Source organism: Hypanus sabinus, chromosome 5, assembly GCF_030144855.1.
Source record: "Hypanus sabinus isolate sHypSab1 chromosome 5, sHypSab1.hap1, whole genome shotgun sequence".
Classification (NCBI taxonomy): domain Eukaryota; kingdom Metazoa; phylum Chordata; class Chondrichthyes; order Myliobatiformes; family Dasyatidae; genus Hypanus; species Hypanus sabinus.
The window spans coordinates 42226623-42248785 of record NC_082710.1 but is presented as its reverse complement, the minus strand read 5'-3'; the positions used below and the strand labels follow the sequence as shown (position 1 = coordinate 42248785).

The 22163-nt window shown below is 39.7% G+C and overlaps 1 protein-coding gene across 13 annotated transcripts in view; it reads left to right on the top strand.

Moving 5' to 3' along the window:
- Positions 1-22163, top strand: part of agtpbp1 (ATP/GTP binding carboxypeptidase 1) — a 270083-nt gene that overhangs the window by 102257 nt on the left and 145663 nt on the right. For 12 of the 13 annotated variants that reach the window (XM_059969829.1, XM_059969822.1, XM_059969828.1 and 9 more), the window contains one exon: positions 8877-9023. The exons of the other annotated variant lie outside the window; for it this stretch is intronic. In XM_059969829.1, coding sequence (XP_059825812.1) covers positions 8877-9023 — 147 coding nt within the window. The remainder of the gene's footprint in view (positions 1-8876; positions 9024-22163) is intronic. 13 annotated transcript variants of the gene reach the window in all.

The following is a 22163-nucleotide window of genomic DNA, read 5'->3' as shown; positions in this document are numbered from 1 at the left end:
TTGAGTCCCAGGTCATCTTTAACCCACATAAGCTGTAATTTGAGCTTCTTTCCGGGTTTGTGAGATGGTATAACTCTGGGTGTGTATGTATAACAGGGAAGTTACTAGCATGGGTGGGGCATTGGCTTATTGGCAGAAAACAGAGAGTGGGAATAAAGGGATCCTATTCTGGCTGGCTGCCAGTTAACAGTGGAGTTCCACAGTGGTCAGTGTTGGGACCGCTGCTTTTTACAATGCATGTCAATGATTTGGACTATGAGATTAATGGATTTGTGGCTAAATTTGCCGATGATACAAAGATAGATGGAGGAACAAGTAGTGTTGAGGAAACAGGGAGCCTGAAGCGAGACTTAAATAGTTTAGAGGAATGGGCAAAGAAGTGGCAAATGAAATGCAATGTTGGAAACTGTATGTTCATACACTTTGGTGGAAGAAATAAACAGGCAGACTATTATTTAGATGGTGAGAGAATTCAAAATGCAGAGATGCAAAGGGACTTGGGAGTCATTGTACAGGATACCCTAAAGGTTAACCTCCAGGTTGTATTAGTGGTGAAAAAGGTGAATGCAATGTTAGCATTTATTTCTAGAGGTATAGAATAGAATATAAGAGCAGGGATGTGATGTTGAAGCTCTGTAAGGCAGTGGTGAGAGCACACTTGGAGTATTGTATTGTGTGCAGTTTTGGGCTCCTTATTTTAGAAAGGATATATACCCTATCCTGGTTATATGTGTCTTCAGATAATGCGGATTCACAGTTATGGGAAGAGCCTATTTCTACCAACTTCTCCTTACATGTGTCCAAAACTCACAGTTATGCGAGGAACACTGCTTTCCCACCAATACAAGTCATGTGTGCACGCCTCAGTCTCACCCCCGCCAGTCTCGCATTGGTTTTGGCAATGTATGGATATGTGATCTTGTGCTCTTAAACTTCTGTTCTCTGCAATGCAGTGATTTTGTGCTTGAAATATTTAACTATGCCTCCTAAGTGTCCAATGTCAAGTCCTGGGCCATCAGCCAAGCGGCAGAGAACCACTTTAACACTTGAAAAAAAGTTGGAAATTATAAACAGGGCGGTGTCAGGTTAAGGTATCCACATTCAAGGTGTATTTTTTACAGCAAACTATCTCTCAGATGCTGCAAGCAACAGATGATTTTGAAAATCCAGGGAGTTTACCAATGGTGAGGGAATGGTGGAAGTCCTTCAACATCAGACATGCCATCAACAACATTGATGAATCCTGGAAAGAGGTCAGGTCTTCCATTCTCAATGAAGCATGGAAATCAATTTGGGCGGAGTGTGTGCACACTCTCATGGGGTTTCCTGCCTTCACTGCAGCTCTCCAGGATTGTGTGGCCTTGGGCTGTAAAATTGGTGGGGAAGGATTCTCAGATCTCGAGACTGCTGACATGGTAGAACTCCTGGATTCTCATGCTGAAGAATTAAGTGTGGATGCGTTTAACTCAGACTGATGGTGATAACGATGAAGAAGAAAGTGTCGAGTTGCAGGGGAAGAATTTTACGATGAAGCAACTGGCAGAATTTCTTAAGGCTGCGGAACACTTGGCACAAATGGAGATGGCTGTCGACCCAAGTTTAGAATGGAGTCCGCATTTCAGTCACTCCCTGCAGTCGAGTCTTCTTCCCTACAAGCAAATTTATGCTGAAAAACAAAAATGCTGCCAGGCAAACAACCCTCACCACTTTCTTCAAACCGGTGTCATCTCCTGCTGCCGGCAGTACTGAGAGTTCTGTGTCTTCCTTCGCTCCTTGATGATCCTGACAACACACAACCATCCACCTCATCCGTGTAAAGCTGCCTGACACCACAACAACCTCTCATCTCCAGGAGCGAACACACCTGCCACTGTTGGTGAATGCTGTACACCCTAGTATGTTAACTTTCTATGATTTATTACATTAAATTTTACCTTAAATTGATGAAATATAATACAAATGTTGCCTTGTGGTACTGCTTTTGTGTCGTATCGGTATGAAAATGTGAATAAATTACAGATAAAATATAGTTCGGAAGCCCTCCAGAATGCATCCCTATTTCCTCCATTTAAATAATTATTCACATTATGCGTCGACTGTGAGGTGCATATCTCCCGCATGTAACAAGGATAGGGTGTACCGACATTGGAGAAGGTTCTGAGAAGATTCACAAGAATGATTCTGGGATTGAAAGGGTTACTGTATGAGGAACGTCTGACAGCTCTTGGGCTGTATTCCCTGGAGTTCAGGAGAATGAGAGCGGATCTCATAGAAACATTCCAAATATTAAAAGGCCTGAAGAGATTAGATGTGGCATAGTTATTTCCCATGGTAGGGGATTCTAGGACAAGAGGGCACAACTTCATGATTAAAAGACATCCACTTAGGGCAGAGATGCTGAGAGATTACTTTAGTCAGATGGTGGTAAATTTGTGAAATTTATTCCCAGGAGCGACTGTGGAGGCCAAGTTATTGAGTGCATTTAAGGCAGAGATAGATAGGTTCTTGATTAGCCAGGTCATCAAGGGATATGGGGAGAGGCAGGTGAGTAGGGATGACTGGATGAATTGAATCTGCCATGACTGAATGGTGGAGCAGACTCAATGGGCCGAATGACCTACTTCTGCTCCTATATCTTACGGCTTATTTAAAAAAAATAAACAGAGTAGACATAATCCATAATGAAGATGAGTTTGTCATCGAAATGTAAGTTAAAATTGATATCTGTATCTGGCTGGAAACCCGAGAATAGTTTATTCGTCATATATGCCAGGAAAACACTCAATCCTTTTTCATCAGTTATAATTGTTGAGGATGTGCAAGGTCACTGATGATTCTGAATAATCTCCAGACCTACCTTGGGTATTCTTTCAGGAGGACCTTGCAAGAGAAACTAAACCTAATTGGGAGATGGTAGCTTAAACAATGGAATTAAAATCACAGAAAAATTATATTTTCAGACTTTCATAGAATCATTCAATCATAAAGCGCCGAAACAGGTTGCATTGTCCATTCAAACAATGATGCGTATCTGGGCTAATCTCATTGGCCTATTTTAGACTCATATCCAAATGTTCCTTTTTAAGCACCTGTACAAAAGCCTTTTAATTATTTTAACAGTATCAGTCTCTACCACCTCCATTCCAGTTATTGGTCACCCTGTGTCAGAAAACTTCCTTGGATATTCTTTAAAGTTCTTCCCATAATAACCCTACACCTGTGATCTGTAATTTTCAGCTTTACTACACTGGGGAACGGACTTCAGACTTCTATCCTATGCTCCTGATGATATTAAGAAAATCCATAAGGTCATCACTCAGCCTGCTATGTGCCAGTGAGAGTAAACCTGGCCTATACCTAAACAAATGAGCTTAGAGCGTGAATCAGTACTTGGAGCTATGATGTTGTGGCCATTACAGAGACTTGGATGGCTCAGGGGCAGGAATGGCTACTTAGAGTGCCAGGGTTTCGATGTTTTAGAAAGGACAGGGAGGGAGGCAAAAGAGGTAGTAGGGCATGGAACGGTTGATCAGCGATAGTGTCACAGTTGCAGAAAAAGTGGAAGTCGTGGAGGGATTGTCTACTGAGTCTCTGTGGGTGGAAGTTAGAAACAGGAAAGGGTCAGTAACTCTACTGGATGTCTTTTTATAGACCACCTAATAGTAACAGGGACATAGAGGAGCAGATAGGGAAGACAGACTCTGGAAAGGTGTAATAATAACAAGGTTGTCATGGTGGGAGATTTTAATTTCCCAAATATTGATTGGCATCTCCCTAGAGCGAGGGGTTTAGACAGGGTAAAGTTTGTTAGGTGTGTTCAGGAAGGTTCCCTGACAGTATGCAGATAAGCCTACAAGAGGAGAGGCTGTACTTGATCTGGCATTGGAAAATGGACCTGGTTAGGAGTCAGGTCTCTCAGTGGGAGAGCATTTTGGAGATAGTGATCACAATTCTATCTCATTTTCCATAGCGTTGGAGAGGGATAGGAACAAACAAGTTAGGAAAGTACTTAATTGGAGTAAGGGGAAATATGAAGCTATCAGACAAGAACTTGGAAACATAAATTGGGAACAGATGTTCTCAGGGAAATGTATAGCAGAAATGTGGCAAATGTTCAGGTGATATTTTCGTGGCGTTCTGCATAGGCATGTTCCAGTGAGACCAGGAAAGGATGGTAGGGTACAGGAATCATGGTATACAAAGGCTGTTGAAAATCTAGTCAAGAAGAAAAGAAAAGCTTATGAAAGGTTCAAAAAACTAGGTAATGATAGAGATCTAGAAGATTATAAGGCTAGCAGGAAGGAGTTTAAGAATGAAATTAGGAGAGCCAGAAGAGGCCATGAGAAGGCCTTGGCGAGCAGGATTAAGGAAAACCCCAAGATATTCTACAAGTATATGAAGAGCAAGAGGATAAACAAGAGAAAATAGGATCAAAAGTGTGACAGTGGAATAGTGTATATTGGACTGGAGGAGATAGCAGAGATACTTAATGAATACTTTGCTTCAGTATTCACTACGGAAAAGGATCTTGGTGATCGTAGAGATGACTTACAGCAGATTGAAAAGCTTGAACATGTAGACATTAAGAAAGAATATGTGCTGGAGCTTTTGGAAAACATCAAGTTGGATAAGTGTCCGGAACTGGATGAGGTGTACCCCAGACTACTGTGGGAGGTGAGGGAGCAGATTGCTGAGCCTCTGGTGATGATCTTTGCATTGTCAATGGGGACGGGGGAGGTTCTGGAGGATTGGAGGGTTGCAGATGTCCCTTATTCAAGAAAGGAAATAGAGATAGCCCAGGAAATTATAGACCAGTGAGTCTTACTTCAGTGGTTAGTAAGTTGATGGAAAAGATCCTGAGAGGCAGGATTTATGAGCATTTGAAGAGGCATAGTATGAATAGGAATAGTTAGCATGGCTTTTTCAAAGGCAGGTCGTGCCTTATGAGCCTGATAGAATTTTTTGAACATGTGACTAGATATGTTAATGAAAGTAGAGCAGTAGATGTAGTGTATATGGATTTCAGCAAGCCATTTGATAAGATACCCCGTGCAAGTAAGAGAAAGTAAGGAGGCATGGGATCCAAGAAGACATTGCTTTGTGGATTCAGAATCGGCTTGCTCACAGAAGGCAAAGAGTGGTTGTAGATGGGTCATATTCTGCATGGAGATTGGTGACCAGTGGTGTGCTGCAGGGATCTGTTCTGGGACCCCTTCTCTTTGTGATTTTTATAAATGACCTGGATGAGGTAGTGGAGGGATGGGTTAATAAATTTGCTGATGACACAAAGGTTGGGGGTGTTGTAGATTGTGTGGAGGGCTGTCAGAGTTTACAGTGGGACATCAATAGGATGCAAAACTGGGCTGAGAAGTAGCAAATGGAGTTCAGCTCAGGTAAGTGTGAGGTGGATCATTTTGGTAGGTCAAATATAATGGCAAAATAAGATTCTTGGCATTGTGGAGGATAAGAGGAATCTTGGGGTCCAAGTCCATCGGACACTTTAAAGCTGCTGTGCAGGTTGACTCTGTGGTTAAGAAGGCATTGGCCTTCATCAATCGTGGAATTGAATTTAGGGGACGAGAGGTAATATTGCAGCTATATAGGACCCTGGTCAGACTCCACTTGGAATACTGTGCTCAGTTCTGGTTGCCTCACTACAGGAATGATGTGGAAGCCATAGAAAGGCTGCAGAGGGGATTTACAAAAATGTTGCCCGGATTGGGGAGCATGTCTTATGAAAATAGGTTGAGTGAATTTGGCCTTTTCTCCTTGGGGCAACAGAGGATGAGAGGTGACCTGATAGAGGTGTAAAAGATGATGAGAGGCCTTGATCATGTGGATAGTCAGAGGCTTTTTCCCAGGGCTGAAATGGTTGCCACAAGAGGACACAGGTTTAAAGTACTAGGGAGTAGGTACAGAGATGTCAGGGCTAAGTTTTTTACTCAGAGAGTGGTGAGTGCGTGGAATGGGCTGCCGGCAACGGTGGTGGAGGCGGATACGATAGGGTCTCTTAAGAGACTTTTGGATAGGTACATGGATCTTAGGAAAAGACAGTGCTACAGGTAAGCCTAGTAATTTCTAAGGTAGGGACATGTTCGGCACAACTTTGTGGGTTGAAGGGCCTGTATTGTGCTGTAGGTTTTCTATGTTTCTGTGACCCTGGTCAGGCCCCACTTGGAATACAGTGCTCAGTTCTGGTCACCTCACTACAGGAAGAATATGGAAACTATAGAAAGGGTGCAGAGGAGATTTACAAGGATATTGCCTGGATTGGGGAGCATGCCTTATGAGAATAGGTTGAGTGAATCGAGAATGAGATGTGACCTGATAAAGGTGTATAAGATGATGAGAGGCATTGATCGTGTAGATAGTCAGAGGCTTTTTCCCAGGGCTGAAGTGGCTAGCACGAGAGGGCACATTTTTAAGGTGCTTGGAGGTAGGTACAGAGGAGATGTCGGGTAAGTTTTTTATGCAGAGTGGTGAGTGAGTGGAATGGGCTGCTGGCGATGGTCGTGGAGGCAGATACAATAGGGTCTTTTAAGAGACTCCTGGATAGGTACATGGTGTTTAGAAAAATAGAGGGCTATGGGTAACTTTAGTGTTCAGCACAGCATTGTGGCCAAATGACCTGCATTACGCTGTAGGTTTTCTGTGTTTCCATATAGTTTTGCCTTATAACTACCACCCTCCATTCCAGATAACAGCCTGATGAATCTCTACTGCATTTTCTCTGTTGCTACCACATCCTTCCTCTGGAGTGGCAACCAGAACTGTATGTAATACTCCAAGGCTCTTTTATTGAAGATTTTATACAGCTGCAAGATGAATTTCTAACTCTTTTATACAATATCTTGGCTCATGAAAGTAAGCTTACCAAATTACATAGTTATTCTATGCATTTCTACCTCTGCATTCATGGAGCTATGGAATTGCACCCCAATTTCTCAGTGTTATTTCCCATTTGCTCTACATGTTCTTCCAGAACTTGACTTCTCAAAGTGCCTTACCCCACAGTTGGATATGGTGTTGTTTTATAGTGATATATGATACTTGTATTGCTATGAGTATTTACAAGTTTTAAAAAATCTGGTTATTCTACCAATTTCCCAATGTTAATGTTTTGACTCCCTGAATCATCTTAAATTAAATCATGTTTTTCTGTCTTGAAATTTGAATGAACAGGTAGTTAAAAAAACACCATCAAGAAGGAAATATAATGTATTGTTCTGGGATGAAGTCAAAGTGAGCAGAATTCCTGTAATGTACTCTGAACTATGATAAATAGGTTTACATGCATATGCAGATGTAGGATATCAAAGCTGTATTAGGATCAATAACTTTGCTCACTTCCTTTGTATTTCTATATGGGGGCGCAATGAAGAAAAACTTTTCTAAAACAGTTCTCTTCATTGCAGAATTGCTAGCTTTCCTTCGTCAATCATTCTAACTAAATTTTTTAATACAAGCTAATCCCACATTGATGTATGTTTATACAATAATGTCAGTCTATTAAAGTGAAAAAAGTGATTTTTTAAATTCCTGTTTGATGTTTTTTCTTAATGTATAGGAGAACTGCATTGACTCTGTTAGCTTCTTGAGTATTCTAATCAATCTCATTCTCTTGCGCATTTCTTTATAAGCTATTCTTTCTCTCATCCCCATCAATCTCTCTGATTCTTGTGGCACCACCTACACCACGGGCAGTTCACAGAAGCAAATGAAACAGCATGCCCTTGAGATGTGGGAGGAAGCCAGAGGGCCTGAACAAATAGTCACAAGGAGAAAATGCAACTTCCAATTAATTTCTTAATAGGTTTTTGGCATTAGATTGGCTGAACTAGGGTTTTAAGAGATCTAAAACTATCAGTTGACAATTTTGCTTGTTTTTTCCATTTAAGAGCAGAAAGGTGCTGCTTGCTCAGCGTGAACTTGGTGTTTAGAGATTAATGTAAAAATTGAGAACAAAAATGTATCTCTTATTAAAGTATCTTAATAATTGTGTAATGCCATTGCTTTAAGTCTCAGTAAGACACCACACAAAAGCAAAGCTACACTAGTTATCTCTCTAGTCTGATCCATTCAATATCAGCACTCCAACAGTGTTTGATATCCATGTCAGCACTTGTAACAAAACAGTGGAGTAGGGGTGGAAAGCCAAGTGAAAAGTGAAGAAGTTCATGTTTGGCATTTCAATAAACCTCCATAGACCAATTGTTTGATTGGGAATTCAAATGGAATTATGGGGGGGGGGATAAAACTCATTAATATCTATAATTGGTACCTCCAACTGAAGGGAATATGTGTGCTTTGACAATAAAATGAAATGAAGGAAGCAGTACCATTGCTGTTGTTGATGTACCATAAAAAGAGTTGCGAATGTTGGACCTTTTAAAACAAAAAAACAACGTAGCTTGGGTCCATTTAAGTGCCTGTAGATATATCTTTGATCTGTGAAAAGTGAGTAGGAGGAATTGTTATTCAACATGCGGTCAAATTCAGCCAGGTGAGTGACTGCATTGGTGGAGAGGATCTGGTTAGGTCTCTGTTTGAGGAAGAAGTGATGGGCCACTCCTGGTGTGAAATAGAATTTTAGAAAATTTTTTACAGATGTTGTTAATTCTGCAGAAGAACATTAACAACAAGTAACAAAGACTCTTATTTTGGATATCATGATGGTGTTTTATGTTTGTTGTAATTTTTAATGTTATTGATAGAAACAAACATCTTTGTGTTAAAATAATTGTGTAATGAAATCCAGGCCAACATCCAGAAAATTAGATTCCTGCCATTCATAAAATAACACATACATCGAGGTTTTATTTGCAACATGCTCCATATAGATTAATTACTTTCTGAAAGTAATGTATATTTTCCAGGTGGAGGGCGCAGGTGTAGCATTTTGGTCTCCAAAGGAGGGAGTCAGATTCTGCTTCAATTGCTGTTTAGTGCCAGTAAGGAATTTCCACCAAATGAAGAGATTATGGTACAACTACATTCTATTCTGGCAAAGATTGGACCAAAAGGTTTGTTTTTTTTTAAATCATTGAACCAAACTTGAAGATCAGTTGCTCAAAGAAAGTATATTTTTGACACAGTGTTTCCTTTATTAAGTGTTGATTGTGATCTTTTAAAAAACACTATGTTCGTTGCAGTATACATCTGGATAATTAACTAGCTCCTTGGCCTTCTTGCATATTGGCCTGTAGAGCACCAGACACTGGTAAACTAGTAAAACAGAATGCCTTTCAGTTGTGGAACTAACCTAATTATTATTTCAGTGATTACTGTGGTACCAGAATTAGTACTTATCTTTGGATCCTCTGCACAAAGGTGATTCTGTAGTGGTAACACAATCAAAATCATGTGATATGCTACAAAAGTGAACTGAATAAATTATCTATTTTGCTTGCTGATTATAGCTTAGGAAATCCATTCAAGCTGCAGCATTGTAACTGAAATCCAGCCAAATCTGTAAAGACTCTGAGGGAAGGGAATCTACTGAAACAGTCTGCACGTATTCCACAATGGCATTATGTTTTCAAGTTTTCTGAAGTGATGCATTGCTGGTTAATTGTTTTGATGTGTTCACTATTATGTAGTCAAGGGGGGCAGTGACTTCTAACGCAGCAAAATCTCACGTACAAAATCTTGATTGTGAGACAAAAAATATTTGAGCTCATCTAGTATTGCAACAGAATAGGTAAAGGTAGGTGGGCCTATGGGAGACGCAAACAAGTAGCCATAGGTTTATGGTGAGAGGAGAGGGATTTATAGGGGATCTGAGGGACAAGAGTTTCCACACAATGGGAAGTGCATATATGGAATGAGCAGCCCGAGGAGATGGTACAGTCAGCCCCCGGGTTATATACGAGTTCCGTTCCTGAGTCCGTCTCTAAGTCGGATTTGTACGGAAGTCGGAACAAGTACATTTGGTTTTATTTAGTGTCACTTAGTCAAACATTTGTCTTAGTATATAGTATATGTTTTACCTTTCTATGTGTATAAAACACTTAAAACGTATGTATTCCAATAATTAAACCACTGCATTGCTTAGTAATAAACTGTAGCTTTCATCCGGGCAGCGCCTTTCAAATGCTCCATTATTCTCACTTTATCCGTTATCCTTTAAAATTGTTCCGATCATTGACAGACTGTAGCCTAATGCTTTTCCAATGACTGATGGTGTTTCACCTCTTTCCAAATGCTTTATCATTTCCACTTTATTTTCAATCGCGATCGCTTCCCATCAATGGAACAGAAGCACTGTGGGTGGCGGCTCCCGATCTTTGCTGGCTCCCAAGGTCCGCTGGGTCCTAGGGACTACCGCATTGAGACAGGCTAAATGGGACAAGTGGGGGCTGTGCTGGGTTTGGGTATTTGATCATCCACAATATTCCGTGTGTAAATTTAAACTGGAGGTGGCAGTGGGTTTTTTTTTTATGAGGTCGAGTTGCGAGCATCAACCCAGCACAGATGGTATGGAGTCACTAGATTGACGTCAACCCGGCACGGGAACAGTCTATCACTGCATCAAACTTGGGAAACTCCATTCTCCAGCCCGGCGCTGATCTCACTGCGCCATCATCCGACCAGAACGGGGGGGAGGGGGGGAGGTGCCGGAGCCAGGGGGAATCTTACTAAGAAAAATTTAAGCCAAATACAAAGTTAAACACTCAACGCAGTGTCAATGGCAATGACTTAAAATGGCAGATGGCTTCACGATCCGACTTAAAATAGTGGACAGTGTTCTTCTTCCTTGGTTTGTAAGTATGAGTTGTCCGTAAGTCGGACGTTCGTAACTCAGGGACTACCTGTATTGGCATTTGGGAAGGTACATGGATAGGAAAGGTTTGGAGGGATATGGGCCAAATGTAGATAAATAGAATTAGCTTAGATACGCATCTTTGGATGAGTTGAGCTGAAGGGCCTGTTTGCATGCTGTATTCCATGGTGATTTTAACAATGCAAAGTTTTCAGGTGTGAAGTTCATGTCTTCCAATCTTGAAGTGGGACTGATCCAGTCACTTTAAAACTACCATGGTGCCAGGTCGATACAAAGTTGGTAAAACATGGTTTAGTCAGGAATTTCAGGTATTTGTGGGACTCTGCTGATATCAAGAGTCAGTCACATTAAATTATTTGAAAGTGCATTTCACTTGAAGTATTATGTAGTTATGAATCATGTTCAGGTTCCATTTAACACACAGTGCATTATACAGTGCCTATAGAAAGTATTCAAACCCCCTTGGAAGTTTTTGTTGTGTCTGTGCGCAACTACATGTATATTACATAAAAGCATGCACACGGGAGATGGCTTTAATGGGTGTATTCACATTGCAGTGAGAGAGAGAGAGTAATGCACATGCAGAGACAATAGTGCATGCACAGACAACAAATCAATATGTAGTACTAAGGTGGTGGGGGGTGCCATTGCTCTCAAAAAAATAGATCCATACATTACACTTCCCCCCGCCCTTTGGATTAATGCAACATAAAACTGTATATGTACAAAGCATTCCATTTCCCTTTCATAAACCCATATTCCAAATAAACACGCTTTCACAATAACAGCACATAACTAACTTCAGATTTCTAAAGATTCAGTCTTTTGGGTGGCGCTCTGTTTCTTTCAGGATAGTGCCTCTGGACCTGTGGAGTGTCGTCAAGTTTAGCAGGTGTCTTGTCAACAGTAACATTTTTGTTACACCCCTGGACCTGTGGGGTGATGTCGGGTTTGGTACGTGTCTTGTCTAAGACAACGTTCTCGGTTTCCTGTGTCACATTGCTGTCAGTGACACAATCACTGACAGGTAAGTCCAGTGACTGTAATGTGTTTGTCTTGTTGGATGCAGTTAACTCAAAACTCAGTGTGTGTTTCGGTTGTGCATCCAGTAGCTGGTTCACAGACATCCCCATGCCTGATCTCCAACATCTGCTATGTGCATCAGCGGTCCAATTCTTGTAGCTATTCTACTGGGTGTCTACTTACCTTCTTGGTAATCACATGCTTGGACTTCCAATCCAATCTCAAAGCTCCTTGCTCCTTCACTTGGAAACTGGCTGAACTGTTTATTCTGCACTTCCCTCCACAGATCTGGTTTCAGGAGGTCTACATGAGATCTCAGATTCCTGTTCGTTTAACAGCACTACAGGTGTTTGACTTGTTGTCACACGAAAAGAGTTCCGATACACAAAAACGTTCTCCACCATGTGCTGTAGAGAAATGTCCTCCTTGTCCATTGCTTTAATCGACTTTCTGAATGTTTGATTAAACCTTTCAGCTAACCCATTGGTTGCTGGGTGGTGAGGAGCTGACTTGAAAGTCTTTTGCCATTTTTCTTCATGAACAGTCGGAATTCTTCTGACATGTACTGTAGTCCATTGTCACTCATAATTTGTTTTGGTAAGCCCTTTCTGATGAAGATAGTCCTCAGACAGTCTTTGCTTCATTGGTATGGCCTCCAACCACTTTGAGTGAGCATCCACAGCAATCAGGAACATGGAGTCCATGAAATGCCCAGCAGAGTCAATATGTACTCTTTGTCATGGTGAAGACAGCCAATGGGTGTAACACTGCCTGTGGGGATGCATGTTGATCTTCTTGGCACCCCAATCAGCTTTCAGCCAAGTCTTCGATCTATTTATCTGTTTCCTTCTCAAGCACCTTCTGATTAGCATTAAACAGCTATGACAGCCTCTGTTTAGTGCTACCATTTGGACTGCAGTTGCCTGTTGATGCCATACTGATTAAGTGCCAGTCCAGTTGGATATTTCTCAACCATTCACATCCAGAAAGTGCTGGCCCTCTACTTTATAATACGTAAAGTTCTAAATGCTGTTTTTGTATTCCACACATCACTTTCACCTTCAGTTTACCTTTGGAAGACAATTTTTCACCTGTGTCAGCATCACTGAGGTCTTCTCTAATGAGATCTCAGAAAACAATGTGTTGTAGTCAGCCTCTGGAATTATAGACACAGCTGACCCTGTATCCAGCTCCATTTTCTGTCTTTATGCCAGACACATCTAGTGTCATCCATATCATACTGCGATCTGCTTCGGTAATTCTATGCAGTTCTAGGTATGACTGTTCACCTTTGTCAGACTCTGTGTGGTCTAATTCTGATTTACATTCAATAACTTTATGTATTTGCTTAGTTTTGTACTTGAGACTTTTCACTAGCTTGTGATTTTTGTCTGTCTTGTACACTGTCTCCATGTGACCTTGTCTCTGATATTTTCTGCAGACTTTTTCTTTGCACCATGGAAGGATTTCCTGCATCAATAACATTTTTGGCTTTTTGCACTATTCAGGGACATCTTGTGTATTTTACATTCTAACTTCCTTTCCTGTAGTTCTGCTGCATCCTTTGCTAGTCTCTAACAATATTGCAATGGTCAATGCCCGTTCTAAGGTTAGGTCTCTTTTGGACAGTAGCCTCTTTTGAGTGCTTTGACTATGCATTCCATATACAAACCTGTCCCTTGATGCTTCAGAAATTCCATTTCTAAAGTCACAGTACTCAGAAAGTTTGTGTGGTTCTCAATGTATTCAGAAAAGCTTTTATCTTTTGACTGGTTCCTTTTGTAAAATCTAAATCTCTCAGCTATTACCAGCAGTTTAGGACTCAAGTGATTTTGTAAAATTGTAACAATTTCATTGAACATCTTGCTTGCTGGCTTTTCAGAGATTACTAAGTTGTGTAAGAGATTGTATGTCCTTGCACCCATTAAGCTAAGAAGTGTAGGGGGCTTTCATTCTAAAATCTTTTTCATTAATTATTATTGAAGATCAACCAAAAAAAGATACATTAAGTCAACATGTCATGATGTACAATAAAGAATTAAATTAGCAAATAACTGATTAACAAAGCTAAGCAATATATCAATAATAACAAAAAAATAAAGTGTTAAGAATTTTTTTTGAAAGGAAAAGGAAGGAAAAGAAAGAACCCCTAGTAACCGAAAAAAACCCCAAAAAAAAACCCATTGGGAGCATAACCCCGGAGCTATACATCAAACAAGCTTCCATAAGGAAACATCAATCCGCTGACTCAAATCCACTTAAAGAAAAATTGGAAGGAAACCATATTAATTAACTCAAATCAGATGATAGTAGTGGGCGAAGGAACCCCACCTTTTCTCAAAATCAAATTGAGGATCAAAAGTTTGACTTCTGATTTTCTCCATACTAAGACATAGCATCATCTGAGAAAATCATTGTATCAAAGTAGGAACAGAAGCATTTTTCCCATTTCAACAAAATAGCCCTTCTGGCCAATAATGTAACGAATGCAATTACATGTTGGTCTGATGGAGAAATACCATGAATATATTGAGGGATTTTACCAAATAAAACTGTCAATTTATTAGGTTGTAAATTAATTTTTAAAACTTTAGAAATTGTAGAGAAAATAGACTTCCAAAAATGTTTCAGTACAGAACACGACCAAAACATATATGGCAATGTGGCTGTCTTGGTCTTACATCTGTCACACTGACTATGAACATTAAGAAACATTTTAGACAGTCTCTCCTTTGTCAAATAGTAACAATGTACAATTTTAAATTGAAATAAAGAGTGACTGGCACAGATCGAAGAAGAGTTAACCAACTTCAAAATCCGCAACCACTCTTCTGTTATCAAGGTCATGTTAAACGCTCTCTCCCAATCTTGCTTAATCTTAAGTGAAGGGTAATTGTGCTGTTGTAACAATAAATTATATATTTTCCCAATAAAACTCTTCACTAAAGGATTCATTTTTAAAATAATACCTAACAGGTCAGAATCCTGTATATATGGAAAATTACTTAAGTATTTTTCTAGGAAGTGTCTGACTTGAAGATATTGCAGGAAAAGTGAATACAAGAGAGAGTATTTAGTTACTAATTTCTCAAAAGACATCAATCGACCATCTTGGAACAGATCTGTGAAGGAATAAACTCCTTTATTTCTCCAAAGAAGAAAGGTAGGATCACTTAATGAAGGTTTAAATAAATAATTTTGATAAAGTAAACTAAAAAGTTTAAATTTTTTGAGATTAAACACATTACAAAACTGGAACCAATTTTGTAATGACTGGTTAATCATAGGGTATAAGTTTAAATCAGTAATTTTGGCCAGTCGTATGTGTAGTGGTTTTCTTTTGCTCCTCCACATTGTTCGTGTTACAATATAGTTCAACCCTCTTGATATACGACTCCCGGCCTTCATTTCGCACTATCAAATACATCAACTTTCCTGACTGAAGCCATCGCCACATTATTTTCACTTTAAATTCAGCGTGTCTTTCACTGTTACTCAGGCATCCATCTGCTTTCTCTGTGCTGTTTAACTTTCATCCCATAACTACCAGTGCCATTTGTGATACTCACTGACATACAGGTTCGTGCTCATCACCAATTTGCTGTGTCTGTGTACAACTATATGTATATTAAATTAAAGCACACGCACATAGGATATGACTTTAACAACTGTTGCCCATGTGCTTCACCAGTCACAGCTTTATGGGATAGTGGCAAAGAGAAAACCACTGTTTGAATAAAAACTTGCAATAAATCTCGGCTAGAGTTTGCCAGGAGGCATGTGCAAGATTCTGAAGTCCACTGAAAGAAGGTTCTATGGTCTGATCAAATTAAAATTGAGCTTTTTGGCCATCAGATTAAAAGCTATGTTTGGCGGAATCCATACCCCACAGATCATCAAAAACACACCCCCCATCCCTGCCATGAAGCATGGTGGTGGCTGCATCATGCTGTGGGGATGCTTCGCTGCAGCAGGCCCTGAAAGGCTTCTGAAGGTAGAGGGTAAAATGAATGCAACAAAATACAGGGAAATCCTGGAGGAAAACCTGATGCAGTCTGCAAGAGAACTGTGACTTGGGAGAAGATTTGTTTTACAGCAAGACAGTGACTTCAAGCATAAAGCAAAGCTACACAGGAATGGCTTAGAAACATCAAATTTTATGTCCTGGAGTGGCCAGATCAGAGTTCAGACCACAACCTAATTGAGGATTTGTGGTGTGCTGTTCACTCATGATCCCCTGTAATCTGACAGAGTTTCAGCATTTTCGTAAAGAAGAATGGGGAAAAATTGCAGTATCCAGATGTGCAAAGTTAATGGAGGCCTATCCACACAGACCAAAGCTGCATCGATTAAGTACTGACGTGAAGGGGGTGAATTTTTATGCAATCAATTGTTTTGTGTTTTGTATTTGTAATTTATTTACATCATTTTGTAGAGTTCTGTTTTCGGTTTGACTCGAAAGAGACTTTTTCTGTTGATCAGTGTCAAAAAGCCAAATTAAATCCACTGAGGTTCAATGTGGTAAAACAATAAAACAGCAAAACTTCCGGGGGGGGGGGGGGCGGTGAATACTACTTATAGGCACTGTATCTATAATCTCTAACATACATTACATATCATGTTTATTAAAGAAAAATGTTGAAATTGTCTAGAGCCAGTATGCTTTTCCCTGAACAGCACAGAATGAATTCTATGTTTTATGATGTATTAGTGAAAACATTTAATTTAGTGTGCACTGTCATGGAAGGCTGCCTGTGTGCACATATCCATTATTTCATTTTGCATCATGTAACCATGTCAGACTTGGTACACTGCAAATCACTCAACCTTTCAACTCCATCAAAACGTCCAAATTTTCATAGAAAACTGACATTACAGATAAATAAAAAATGTAACAATCTGCTTGTTCAGTGTTGGTAAGCAGTGTTACTGCTTGGTCTACAATTGTTCTGGGGAAAATGTGTTTTATTTTCAAATGAAAAAAGAACGTACTAAAATCATGCTGATTATTTTTGTGGGTTTTTTAGCACCTTTTTCTGTGGTCCATTTGAAATGTGTCCTGTTTTTTATATAAAGTGTAAAAAAAAATCTCTTTATTGGCCAAGTGCCACATTGAAGACATTAGTAGTAGTCTCTCGCAGTCCGAGGAACATGAATGTGTTGCGCAGTCAACATCTGTGGGCACGCATGTGACTTCTGAGGCCGAACTCCGAAGCGCAGATACGGTTGCAGATGGGGCAAGGAGCACCACCTGTTGGGGCAGGAGTGGATGCCTTCCTGTGTCTTTCTTGACTTGCCTTGAGGTGCTGCATACGCCAGTTGGCTTGGAAGTTGTTTGCTGCCTTGGAGCATAGATTGCACCACTTGGACCAATCAGCAGCAGTGTGTTCGAGATCACAGGGCTTGTACCTCTTCCTTGGGTGACCTTGGGCACAGTTGCCTTGCTCCAGTTCTCCGTAGAACAACTGACGCGGCATTCTGGACTCATCCATGCGGATCACATGGCCAGTCCATTTGAGCTGAGCCTTCAAAACCTTGACTTCAATGCTTGTGGAATTGGCTCGGTCCAGGACCGTCAGGTTGGAGATACGGTCTTGCCAGCGGATTTGCATGATTGGTCGCAGAGCGCGATTGTGGAATTGTTCAAGCTGTTTGACATGTCTGCGATACAGTGTCCAGGTTTCACAGCCATGTAGAAGTGATGAGACCACAACAGCATTGTAAACCTTCAGTTTAGTGGAGAGGCGAATGTCTTTGTGCTACAGAACTTTGACCCGGAGCCTTCTGAGTGCCAGGCTTGCTTTCGGGATCCTTGACGTGATTTCTTTATCAAGGACACCGTCGCTGGAGATGGTACTCCCCAGGTATTTGAAGTTGTCAACGTTCCGTAGTTGTGTGTCATCGATGGTGATGCGTGGCTGTGGTGGGGCGCTGCAGGAGGACTTCTGTTTTACTGAGGCTGATTGTCAAGCCGAACAATTTAGATGTGGCGGAGAATCTGCTGACCATTGTTTGTATGTGGTCCTCTTGGTGTGCCATGAGTGCGCAGTCATCTACAAAGAGCGCTTCTATGAACAGCTTTCAGAGGGTTTTTGTGTGTGTTGCAAGGCAACGTAGATCAAAGAGTGACCTGTCCAGGCGGTATTTGATATAAATGCCCAGGTTTAGGTCTTTGACAGCATGCATTAGTACTTGAGTGAAGAAAAGGTTGAAAAGTACTGGTGCAAGCACTCAGCCCTGTTTAACGCCGTTGGAGATGTCAAGTTTCTCGCTAGGTTCGTCAGCTGAGAGAATCTCTCCAGTCATGTTGTTATGGAAGAGGCGTATGAGGTTGATGAACTTTGGAGGGCAGCCAAGTTTTCCATTTGAAATGTGTCCTGTTTTATATAAAGTGTAAAAAAAAATCTCTTTATTGGCTAAGTGCCACATTGAAGACATTACTAATAAAAAAACCACCTGCAGGCACTGATTTACTCAGTCTCTCACTAACGTCCATTTCTGATGCTTCTTGTCCCTAGAAGATCTTGGTTATTTTTTTATGGCTTCTGTCTTTGACCTTGTGGTCAAAGTGCACATGAACCTTTGGCTGCACAAGTGGTTTGGCCATGAATCACATCACATTTTATGGTATGCAATTAAACCTCTTTTAAAATTGTTGAGGACTTTGGCTTGCTTTAAGAGACAAAGATAACTTTGCTATTTTATTGTGAGCTACAGATTTTCCCATTATCCGCATTTCACTGCTTTTTCTGCCTTTGTTGCAAATGCCAGGAGTTTGTTGGTTTCTGTGTCACTATTTTCTGTTTCTGTGTCACTAGCCTGAAGTTTTCTTCTTGCTCCCCTAGTTATATTATCTGTACTGCTGCCCATTCATCTTCCCTTGCTAATTGAAGTTGTAAATTAATCCCTATGTTAAAGGAACTAGCCTCTTGTAAAAATACCCGTGGTCTTAAAGAACATTTCAATTTATTAATTATGCTGCCTTAAGATCTCTGCCCACCTCTAGCATGAACTCTTTTCATTTAGGTCAGGACCTCCCACAATATTGGTAAAAGAAAGCCAGTCACAAATGATACTGGCTGTTTTACATTGCTGCTTGTTTTCACCATCAGGAAAACAATGAGCTGCAGCTTCTAGTAACTATCAGAAGAAAGTTGTTGCTGTATTCTGTATCAGCATTCATGTCTCTGTGACACTATCTTGGGCTAATTGAGACTCTTTTCCACCTTGGTGTCATTTACTCTTTGAGTTGAGCACTTTTTCTCCAGCGTCTGACTACATCATTTTCAATTTCACTTCTGCTTCAGCAGATCGGATGTAGTAACAGTATCTGTTGTTAATTCTGTCTTTTCCAAGCTTTGCATCTTCCATCTTCTAGCAATTAACTTATAACCTTGATTGATTGTATTCTGGCATATACTATGTCCACTACTCCGAATTAGCTGTTTACTCCCTAATATTTATGATTAATTCCCCCCCCCTCCCCACTGGGCCACAATATTCCCAAATTCTAGACCTCTTCTAATACTATAATTCCCCCAGCATCTCCCATACATCCCCACTCCCCAGCTTCACTTACCAAGCTCTGCACTCTTTTAATCCTTGTCTTCTATCTGCATTCTATGTTTTTGCACCATACAAGCCCTTTCATTTTCCACACAGTATTGTCACGTTGATTTATTTGAAGACCTACAGTAATTAGATCAAGAATTGTCATCGTATGATTGAAAAGGTTATTTAAGGTTTCTTTTAAGTGCTGTTTGAAAGTTCTGTCAATGAAGTTCATTGATAATTTAATTTGAAAGTTAAAAAAAAACTGTAATCCTTTTCTCCATTATGTTTTAGATGAAAGATTGGGTGATAGTGTGATAACATAAATGGATCCAAACAAACGATTGCCAATTCCATCTTGAATTTCCATGTCTATTCTCTGGATTGTGGATAAATTGTTCAATTTTTTAATATGTTGTTTCACCATGATGATCTCAGACACCCTTCAATTCTGATTCACATTGTTAACATGACAAATGTTTTTTAGAGGATTTACTCAATGGGGGACGTCACGTGATGACGTAGGATCGAGACGTGGAAATCCAGCTCTCCCGTAAAAATCCAATAAATTAATATTTAAGTGAAGAAAAGTTAGTAAATATTTTCTAAAAACTACGTCTAAACTACTCAGGATTTTCCTTAGATATGCCTCCTAAACAGACACAGAAGAAAACTACTACTTTGCAGACAGTACAAGCTGGGCTGGCCACCATGAAGAAGCCTCGGACTCAAGTGCATCTCACCTCCGGCGATACAGAACAGGAATCGGCAGCAACATCAATAGCCTCCAAGAAGGAACAACAGGAACTGTGCATGCGTGAAGGAAAGGGCATGTGCAAACATGAGCAACTTGAACTACAAATCCCAGCTACGATTGGAAGTGGAAGTGAGAATGAATCCGAGGTAGATTCGGATACTCTGGAACATACAGTTGAAGATGAGGTAAAAGAAGAACAACAGGAAGAGGTTGGAGGTGGAAGATATTCTGGAGACAACATAAGAGAAGCTTTGGCGCAAATAATGCATGAATTAAAAGAATTAAAAATAATAAAAGTAGATGTTAAAAATATGAAGACTGTTTGATAAGATGGTGAAAAAACAGGAGAAAATGGACAAGAAAGTTAAAAAGCTGGAAGAAATAACGGGAGTAACTATTGATAGAGTGAATAAAATGGAAGATAATATTCTTGCCTGGACATCAGGAAGAATACAACTGTTGGAAAAAATAGACGTGCTTGAAAATTTTAGTAGAAGAAATAATATTGAAATTGTTGGTCTTAAAGAAGGGATAGAGGGAGAGGATCCAATAAAATTTTTTCAAAAATGGATCCTGGAAAATTTGGAAATGGAAGAAGGAACCCAGTTGATTGAAATCGAAAGGGTCCACAGAGACTTAATACCAAAACCTCAACCTGATCAAAACCCACGACCAATCTTGATAAAATGCTTAAAATATCAAGATAAAGAAAAGATCCTGAAGGCGGCTGCCCAGTGTGCCAGAAAGAGAAATGAGCCATTGATGATAGAAGAGAAAGCAGTTCTTTTCTATCCTGATATAAGTTATGACCTTTTGAAGAGAAAGAAGGATTTTAATCCAGTGAAAAAAGTTTTATGAGAAAAGGGTTATAAATTTATATTGCGCCACCCAGCAACACTGATAATTTTTTTGGATGACAGAAAAAGAAGATTTTTTACTGATCATCGGGATGCAGAGGAGTTTGCACAAGAACTCCCAAATATTTGCTAGACACAGTAAATCTTTAACAGTGAAACAGATTAAAGATGAAGATGGGGACAGTGAAGTGAGTTGATGGACATTAAGGACAGGATATTTAACTATACTTTTAATTATATGATACGGGGGAGAAAGGTAAAAATTTGAGAAATATTAATCGAGAGTAGTGATATTATTTTTTCTTATATATACTTTTTTCATGTTACGGGAGAGCTGGGGGAACTTCAGATCGATCGCTACGGGATTCACGTGTGTAATCATGGCGTTTGCCATGACCCGCACAATGGAGGGGGGTAATGTTGTGTTTTTTTTCATTCACAACATTAGCAGGGGGGTTTTTTGTTATTTTTTCTTTATATCTATTTTTCTTTTATCTTTCTTACTTTGCCTGGATGATTAGAGGTGAGACACATAGCAACATGGAGAATTTTAAAATAATTCCCCAAGGTACTATGAGAGTTGAAATATTATGTATCATTATAGACTGGAGTAACCTCGTTTAAAAATAATGACTAATTTACTAAATTTTTAAAGTTATAATGTTAATGGGCTTAATGGACCGGTGAAAAGAAAAATAATTTTAACATACATTAAGAAAATGAAAATAGATATAGCTTTTATACAAGAAACACATTTAACAGAGATAGAACATCAGAAATTAAAGAGAGATTGGGTTGGAAATGTTATAGCAGCTTCATTTAATTCAAAAGTGAGGGGAGTTGCAATTTTGGTCAACAAAACTTTACCAATTAAAATACAAAATGTATTAATTGATTCTGTGGGAAGATATGTAACTGTACATTGTCATATCTTTTCAGAACTATGGACTCTTATGAATATTTATGCACCAAATGAAAATGATGCAAAATTTATACAAGGCTTTTTTGAATTTGGCTGACACACACGATAAAATATTAATAGGTGGAGACTTTAACTTTTGTCTAGACCCAGTTTTCGATAGATCAACAAAGGTTGTTACAAAACCAAAAGTAGCAAAATTAACTTTATCATTGATGAAAGATTTAAATTTAATTGATATATGAATTAACCCAAGAGAAAGAGATTATTCAT